The sequence below is a fragment of the Arachis ipaensis genome, chromosome B04 (genome assembly GCF_000816755.2).
Source record: "Arachis ipaensis cultivar K30076 chromosome B04, Araip1.1, whole genome shotgun sequence".
Lineage (NCBI taxonomy): Eukaryota > Viridiplantae > Streptophyta > Magnoliopsida > Fabales > Fabaceae > Arachis > Arachis ipaensis.
The window spans coordinates 24,986,564-24,996,109 of record NC_029788.2 but is presented as its reverse complement, the minus strand read 5'-3'; the positions used below and the strand labels follow the sequence as shown (position 1 = coordinate 24,996,109).

General features: G+C 41.2%; 1 protein-coding gene across 1 annotated transcript; it reads left to right on the top strand.

Moving 5' to 3' along the window:
- Nucleotides 5,305–5,847, top strand: LOC107636306. Its single transcript, XM_016339825.1, has 2 exons — nucleotides 5,305–5,427; nucleotides 5,515–5,847. Exons 1-2 carry the CDS (start codon nucleotides 5,305–5,307, stop codon nucleotides 5,845–5,847), a joined length of 456 nt encoding a protein of 151 aa, XP_016195311.1.

Below are 9,546 nucleotides of genomic sequence, written 5' to 3'. Positions count from 1 at the left end.
CTGAGATACGAGTTTTCCTGGGAGAAAGCAGTGGCTAGCCACCATGTGCTCTAGGTGGAGACTTGATACTCTACTGACCCTATGTTGTAAGTGTGGCCGGACACTGTGAAAGTTCCAGATGAGCTCGCCCCCGTGAATATACACCAGTGAGGATGTTGGATATGAATTATGACTTATGTTGTGAATAACTCGAGTTGGGGATGCATGACAGAGGGACAGTCCAATAGTTACCTACCAGGACTTGTCGGGTTGGCTATATAACCGACAGATGATATCATCAGCCATTAGGATAGGCATTCATCATATGCATACTATGTGAATTGTTTGGAATTGCCTAATTGACTGTATATTACCTGCTAATTGTCTAAATGTCATATCTTTTTCCTATATGTATATCTTCTTGTCTGATATAATTGTGGTTGCTATATTATATTACTGTTGGTGGTTGGGAGGTCTGCAGGATTTTGAAAGGGGAATCTTAGTTAGACTGAAGATCTTTAGTCAGTTGCCTTTTATGGTTTAGTCTGTTTATGAGCTTTGAATTATCTAGTGGAAGTTCTAGGATTGCCTTCAGCTTTCCAATGACATTACATGTTAGATATGTGGGTACTGTTACCATACTGAGAACCTCTGGTTCTCACCCATGCAGATTTTGTGGTTTTCATATGCAGGACGTGAGGCTTCTCGTTGAGGCATGCTGGAGACTTCTGGATTAGCAAAGATCTTTGGTTCTCGGGACTTTACTTTGGTTTTATGTTTTCACTTAGATGCTTTTATCTCCACTAAATAATGTATATAAATATACTGTTTTGACTCCTCTTAGAGGTTATTTTGGAGAATAAGTTTTGTATTTCACCCTTTGGGTTTCCTTTGGGTATCTTGCTTTATATTTATTTGTATATACTTCTATGCTCAGACCGGTTTTCTTCGCAACAGGATTTTGAGTTTTTGGATATTTATGTTTTTTTGGAACTCTTTGGATATATTCTTGCATTAGCTTATCCTTTATCTGTTTCGTTACGTTATCAATCGGAGTGTTGCGCTTTTCGAGTTACGTTTTTTATTTATGCCTTTTCCTTCAATGGCTCCTAGTTATGGACATTCTTCACAATACTATATGTACTAAATTTTATTTTTGGAGGTCGTAATATCTCGCCACCTCTGTCTTATGACTTAAGCATAGGGCTCTGTGTGGTAGGGTGTTACATTTTGGTATCAGAGCAGTTCGTTCCTATAAAGCCTGAGGGACGGACTGACTATGCTTCTGTGCATTCTCTGTATGTGTGTTATGTGATATTAGAATATCTAACTGATATACCTGGCATAAATGTTCATGAGCATGCATTTGGGACTTTGGAGCACTAGACTTTCGATATTGAGAATGATCAACTTAATATCGATTGTTTGGTGTGTATAGGAACCAGATAGTGCCTTGTGGACGTGGTCGAGGTCGTGGGAGAGGTTGTACTAGTACTCAGGGACCGGGAGCCAACCCAAATAACCCGGTAGATTTTATGGCGGCATTGGAGAATATGGCTGCTACTATGCAGGCCACTGCTGCGGCCCTTGGACAACAGATGAACAACCATCGCAATGACGGAAGTGGAGCTCAGGGCCCGATGACACTGGTAACGTTCTTGAAAGTTAATCCACCTAAGTTCAAGGGAACCACTAGTCTGACTGAAGCCGATACCTGGTTTCAGGCTATGGAGCGAGCATTGCAAGCACAGATGGTACCTGAAGGGCAGTGTGTTGAGTTTGCTACCTGGGGAGGCATTGCATTGGTGGCAAGGAGTCCGACGTCTCCTGCAGCAGGGTGATGACCCTATCACCTGGGATGCCTTCCAGGATGAGTTCTATAAGAAGTACTTTCCGAATTCTGCCAGGACGGCCAAGGAACTCGAGTTGCTGCAGCTGAAGCAGGGTGCCATGTCCATATCTGAGTATACTGACAAGTTTGAGGAGCTATTTAGGTTTTCCCATATGTGTCAGGGAGTTCCGAGAGACTTTGAGGAATGAAAGTGCATTAAGTATGAAGGAGGACTCCGAAGTGATATCTTTAGCTCAGTAGGACCAATGGAGATCAGGACTTTCTCAGAGATGGTGAACAAGAGCAGGGTTGCTGAAGAGTGTGTGAAGAAGGTGGCTGCGGAGAGAGGAAGCCATTAGGGATCATTCCCATAGAACCGAGGGAAGAGCTTTACTCCTAGAGGTTCGCCTTTCAAGAGGGGAAGGTCTTTTAGGAGGCCCAACAACAAGAATAACAACTCCCAAGGGAAAAGGTTTGGGAAGCAGCCTCAGAATGAGCAAGCTTGTGCTAGGTGCGGAAGTCACCATCTGGGAGCTCCGTGCAAGGCGGATGGGGCTTGTGCTATTCTTGTGGTAAGGCAGGGCATAAAGCCACAAACTGTCCGGAGAAACAGAAGCAAGGTGCAGGAAAAGCACAGCAGTCTGGTTGGGTGTTCACCACCTCAGCTATAGGTACCGAGGGATCCGAGACACTTATCCGAGGTAACTGTGAAATGGCTGGTCAAATTTTAAATGCTTTATTTGATTCAGAAGCAACACATTCATTCATTGCATTTGAGAAAGCTCATGAGTTAGGATTGAAGATTGTCTTAGGTTATGACCTAAAAGTGTATAATGACACCCATGAAGCCATGATAACTAGGCTAGGATGCCCGCAAGTTTCATTTAGGGTCCAGCAACGTGATTTTGTCCATGATTTAATCTGCTTACCGATGATTGGTCTTGATCTTATCCTGGGTTTGAACTAGTTATCTAAGAACCATGTTCTACTCGACTGTTCTACAAAATCGGTGTATTTTATGTCGGAAGATACGGAAGGGCCGGTTGTGTTGAATAGTTATTACTTGAACGCTATGATGGTGAATTGTTCTGGGACCGAATGTCATGGTATTCTGTTGTTAACCGCGGGTGTTTCGGGTGATGATCAAAGATTGAAACAAATTCCGGTTGTGTGTGAGTTTCCGGAGGTGTTTCCTGATGATATTGATGAATTTTCACCTAACCAAAAGGTTGAGTTTTCTATCGAGTTAGTGCCTGGGGCTGGACCAATCTCGAGTGCTCCTTTTAGGATGTCCCGCTGGAAATGGTCGAGCTAAAGTCTCAGCTAGAGGATCTATTGGGTAAGAACTTTATCCGACCAAGTATTTCTCTGTGGGGTGCGCCAGTATTACTGGTAAAGAAGAAAGATGGGAGTATGCAACTTTGTGTGGATTATAAGCAGCTGAACAAGATCACGATAAAGAATAATTACCCACTACCAAGGATTGACAATTTCATGGATTAGTTACAAGGATCTGGGGTTTTCTCCAAGATCGACTTGCGATCCAGTTATCACCAGATAAGGGTGAGGGGTGAAGACATCTCTAAGACTGCTTTCAGGACTCGTTATGGTCATTACGAATACACTGTAATATCTTTTGGGTTGACAAACGCTCCTGCAATGTTTATGGATTACATGAACAGAGTTTTCCGTCCATTTCTGGATAAATTCATTGTTGTCTTCATTGATGACATACTGATTTATTCCAAGACTGAAGAAGAGCATGCATAGCACTTGAGGACCGTGTTGCAGATACTAAAGGAAAAGAAACTTTATGCAAAACTGTCCAAATGTGAATTTTGGAAGAGTAAAGTAATGTTTCTGGGTCACGTGGTTAGTAAACAGGGGATAGCTGTAGATCCTTCTAAGGTGGAGGCAGTGATGGAATGGAGGCAACCAACCTCAATGACTGAGATAAGGAATTTTTTGGGCTTAGCTGGCTACTACCAAAGATTCATCAAAGGCTTTTCACAAATAGCCTTGCCATTGACAAAGTTAACCCGCAAAGATGCGCCATTTGTTTGGACTCCTGAGTGTGAGGAGAGCTTTCAGGCGTTGAAGCGAAAGTTGACCACTGCACCTGTGTTGGTGTTACCTGAGCCGAACGAACCATTTGAGGTGTACTGTGATGCCTCACTAAAAGGTCTAGGGTGCGTGCTGATGCAGCATCGTAATGTGGTGGCATATGCCTCACGGCAGTTAAGACCTCATGAAGTTAACTATCCTACGCACGACTTGGAGCTTGCTGCGGTTGTGTTTGCGTTAAAGGTGTAGAGGCATTACCTCTATGGAGTTAAGTTTCAAGTTTTCTCTGATCACAAGAGTTTGAGTTGAATTACCTCTATAGAGGTGGATGGAGTTACTAAAGGACTACGACTTTGAGTTGAATTACCATCCGGGGAAAGCTAATGTAGTGGCGGATGCGTTAAGTCGGAAGTCGTTGGACGCTGCTTGGATGATGCTTCAAGAAGAGAAGTTACTCAAGGAATTCGAGAGTCTAAAAATTGGTGTTCAAGAAATGTCTGGAACTCTATGCTTGAGTCGATTGCAGATTACAAGTGACTTTAAATCTGAAATCCTAAAGGCTCATGAAAACGATGACATGTTACCGAAGGTGTTGCCAGCTATTGAGCAAGGGAAGCGGTGGAGAGTGTCAGAGGATCAGGATGGGCTATGGAGATTCAAGGATAGGATCATTGTGCCGGATGTTGGCACTTTGCGACAAGATATCTTAAAGGAAGCACAAAAAAGCAGATTCTTTATTCACCAGGGAAGTACTAAGATGTACCATGATTTTAAAGCGATGTTTTGGTGGCCGTGTATGAAGAATGATGTGGCGGAATATGTCTCAAAGTGCTTAACCTGTCAGAAGGTAAAGATCGAACACCAGATATCTTCCGGGACGTTGCAACCTTTAGAGGTTCCACAATGGAAATGGGAAAGCATTGCGATAGACTTTGTGTCTAGATTGCCAAGGACTAGAGCCGGTTTTGATGCTGTCTGGGTGATTGTGGACTGACTGACGAAGTCAGCTCACTTCCTACCCATTCAACTACACTCTTGAGGAGTTAGCACGCTTGTACATAAAGGAGATTGTGAGACTTCATGGTGTGCCTACCAGTATAATTTCTGATAGAGATCCTCGTTTCACTTCAAGGTTCTGGGGTGCATTTCAGAAAGCTTTTGGAGCCCGATTAAGCTTGACCACAGCTTACCATCCTCAAACAGATAGTCAATCTGAGAGGACGATCCAAACACTAGAAGATATGTTGAGGGCTTGTGTTCTAGATCAGCTGGCGAGCTGGGATCAATATATGCCGCTAGTGGAGTTTGCATACAATAATAGCTACCATGCGTGCATCAGAATGGATCCGTATGAGGCTTTGTATGGGAGAAAATGTCAATCTCCGCTATGTTGGTATGAAGCTGGGGAGAAAAGCTTGTTAGGGCCGGAGATGATAGCTGAGACCACTGAACAAGTCAAGAAAATCCGGGATAGGATACGCACTGTGCAGAGTCGTCAGAAAAGTTACGCAGATCAGAGGCAGAAGCCCTTGGAATTTGAGGAAGGAGACCATGTTTTTCTTAAAGTTACTCCAAACACAGGAGTGGGTAGGGCAATTAAAGCAAAGAAGTTGAATCCTCGATACATTGGTCCGTTCTAGATCCTGGAGAGGGTTGGACCGGTGGAGTATCGGATGGCTCTACCACCTCACCTTTCGGACCTGCACGACATATTTCACGTGTCGCAGCTTCGGAAGTATACTCCTAATGCTAGCCATGTGCTAGAACCTGAATCTGTTCAGTTGAAAGAAGATTTGATGCTTCTAGTGACTCCGGTCATAATTGACGATACTAGTATCAAACAATTGCGTGGGAAAGAGGTTTCGTTAGTCAAAGTGGCATGGAGTCGAGCCGGTGTTGAGGAGCACACTTGGGAACTCGAGTCGGAGATGCAAACTAATTACCCGCACTTATTCTCAGGAAACCGAATTTAAATTTTGTGGGAAAAATTCCCAATTAGGTGGGTGATGCACGAAAACTTGTCTCTCAACAAATTCCCCTTCGGCAAGTATACCAAATTGTCGTCAAGTAAAAACTCACAATAGAGTGAGGTCGAATCCATAGGGATTAACGGATTAAGCAATCAATGGTTAATTGATTATCCTAGTTAGACGAATCAGATTGGAGTGATAAGCAACAAGGAAATGTAAATTGCATAAATGTAAAGGAAAAACTATAAAGTGCAGAAAAGTAAAATGGTAAGAAAAGTAAATGTAAGAACTAAAAATAAAATGAACATTGAGATCAAGAGATATTGCAATCCTCCGGATCAAGTTCATTCTCATCTCTTCCTCAATCAATGCATTCATTGATCTCCTTGGCAATCTTAAGTGATTGGATCCCAATTCCTTGGCAATCCAATCTCTCTAAGCTTAAATAATTGCCCAATTCCTTGATTTAATTGCTCATGGAAAGAGATGAAGTATGGTCACTGATTATTCCACATGTATTTCCAAATCAAAGTATTGGTAGGATTATATGTCACTATATCCATCCAAACCCCAATTTGGTCCAACATGAGAAAGCATTTCTAGCATGATTTCCTCATTCCTCTTCCAAGGTTCAGAAGAAATCCAAGTATGAGCAATTTCTCTTCTAAAACAACTACCCAATTGGATGAAGATCGAAAACTTTCTAGCAAAATCAAGAGAAAAGAAAGAAGAAGATGAATGATGAAAACAATTTAATCCATTGAATTCCAACAGAGCTCTCTAACCCAATGAAAAGAGTTAGTTGATCATTATTCTACCAAAATAGAAAAGAAAGAAAGTGCAGAAAAAAATAAAGATGAAGATTAAAACTGAAATTGAAACTTCAAAGTTCATAAATGAAAAGTACAAACTAGAATTAAACTCCAACTAAGAAAAGAAAAAAAAAAGAGAAAAGGAAGAAGAGTGTAGGAGGGGAGAGGTCCGAAGACCCACTCCCCTTGGAGTGTGCCAATTCACAGAGGTTCGAATTGGTCTTCACTCTCTCCCCCTTCCTTCAATTTCCAGATGCCTTGAATGTTAAAACTAAGGCCTTCATATAGGCTCTCTTAAATTACAAAATGAAATGAAATTAAAAGCAAATTACAATTAAATGAAAATTCCTATTCTAGATGCTTCTTGTGGCCTTGATTGGTTGACACTTGTGGGCTTGCTTGCTTGAGGTAAGGTGGCCCTTGAAAGAGAAATGAATCAAGTTGAGGTCCAGGTGCTAATCGTTAGTGCTAAAGTTAGTGTGGCTAACGTCACACTTGCTATCTAGTTGGTGTTTTTGGGGCTTAAAAGATGCCTCTTGTTTGTACTCCAATTTCATGCCCACTATAGACTATTATATATCGTTGAAAAGCTCTGAATGTCAGCTTTCTAACTCAACTAGAATCAGCTCGATTGGACCTCTGTAACTCAAGTTATGCTCCCTTGAAGGGGACAGGATCGCTGGCGTAGTCGCTGGCGTTATTGGCAAAAGTGAGTGCCAATAACGTCAGCATTCAAGGGATTAATATTGCCAGGTTCTGGACTTCAAACTTACTGTCCACCCCATACTATTATATATTTTTGGAAAGCCCTGGATGTCTACTTTCCAACGCCTTTGAAAGAGCATCATTTGGAGCTCTACAGCTCGAGTTACACTTCTTGGAAGGTGAAGAGGTCAGCTGGCCTTACTACAGGTTGATACCATGTTCATCTTTGCACTTTCGGGGCAGGTTTTCTCCCTCAAATTTAGTGTCCACCATATAGTGCCATATATGCTTGGAAAGCTCTGGATTCTTACTTTCCAATGCCACTTGAATCACCTCATTTGGAGCTTTGTGGCTCAAGTTATTCTTGTTTGAAGAAGGCATGGTCAGGCTGCCAGGTGAGATTTTGCCCATGTTAGTGTCCACGTTAGTGGCACTAACGTGGCCACTAATGTAGGCCTCTTAGTCCTTCGCTAGCGTTATTGGCACTCACTTTTGCCAATAACGCTGCTCCTTGTCCCTCTTTCCCACGTTAATGGTCTACGTTAGTGGTGTTAACGTAGCCATTAACGTGGGTTTTCCTTTGCTTTGCTAAAGTTAGTGGCGTTAACGTTGCCACTAACTTTCCATGCTTTCCTTCTTCAAAGTTAATGCCATTAACGTTCCCACTAACGTTCCAAACTTTCCTTCCTTCCACATTAATGGCCACGTTAGTGGTACTCACGTAGCCACTAACGTGGCTCTTCTCTGCTTTTTTTAGTCCGAAATCAAACAAATAAAGTGTATCAAAGTAACATACAAGACAAACTTCATTATACTAAGTGTGCTAATAATGCCCAAAATCATAAATTCGCTTAGTGTGATCTATTTCATCATATTTACCTTGTATATTAACTAAAATTCACCTATGCTTGAGATTTTGTTTCATGCAGAGATTTTTCATGCTATTACTCATTTATTGGCAAAATTTGTATGAAAACTAAACAAAAATCTACTGAAATAACTACTAAAAATAGGCAATGATGCACCCGCATCACAACACCAAACTTAAATCTTGCTTGTCCCCAAGCAAGGAAAGAATTATGCATAAAGGATTCTTTTTATTGGAGTGTGCTGAAGAATTTCTTATGATGCCTTGGTGAGTGAAGTGATTAAGTGATAATGAAGGCCAACTCCAATTATATGCTTATGCAAGGGTTCCAGTGTTCATTAGTCCTTACATCTTGGAAGTCTTAGATCTTAGGAGTGTCATTCAAATGGTATTATGGAGTCCTCTTTATAGATTATCACCTTGAAGCAGTATTTATTTGTCTTAGTCTCGACTCTAGGTGTCATGTCTCAAAGTGGCCCTTTAGGATAAGTTTTCAATCAATACTCCCAACTCAGTTGGGTTAAGGTATTAGGTGATGAAGCACCCCTTAGAATTTACTTGCTCAGGCCTCTTTCTTTGACACAAATTCACCACAAGCATGTAACTAGGACAATAACTCTTTGAGTTTTTGTATCTTTCTTTTTCATCCTAGTAATTGATGCTCAGAGCCTTGGGCTTTTTCCTTGTTTTTCTTTTTCTTTTGTTTTCTTTTGTTTACTGCTTCTTGGATCAATAGATTTTTGAGAATTTCTATAACACTTCTCCAAATTTCAATTCCTGTCTATGAGCTCCCATGCAAGTTTTCACAAACATGTAACCTCAATACACAATCATACAATCATTTCATTTCTCTTAATCTTTAGCTTGCCTCAAAATTGATAAAATTCCTCAACACTTTCCTTTCAAAAGAATGATTTCTTCGATGCACTTTTAAGTATAATGGGTTCAAGTAGATTCAAGATGAAGGTGCAATGATAAGTAGTGAACCATGCTTATTACTAAACAAAAATTAACTTAACAGAACAGAGGTAGACCCTAGAATTCAAAACAAGAGACATTCATGATTGTAATTAAGTCTATCGGGAGTAAATGCGAAGGAAAGGAACTTTACAACCTTTGTAGCTCATCTTCGCCCTTGTTGTCCTTTCCTGCAAACTTCCTCCCTCTAATCACCATCTTAGAATAAGTGCTTTGTCGGCAAGCAACAAGTAGGAGCAGTGGTGTTGAGATTGTGATTCAACCATGAATGTCAAAAAAGAGAAACAAGCTATGAGTAACGCATAAAATTAAGCAAGCTTGGTTAAAAATGACACTACA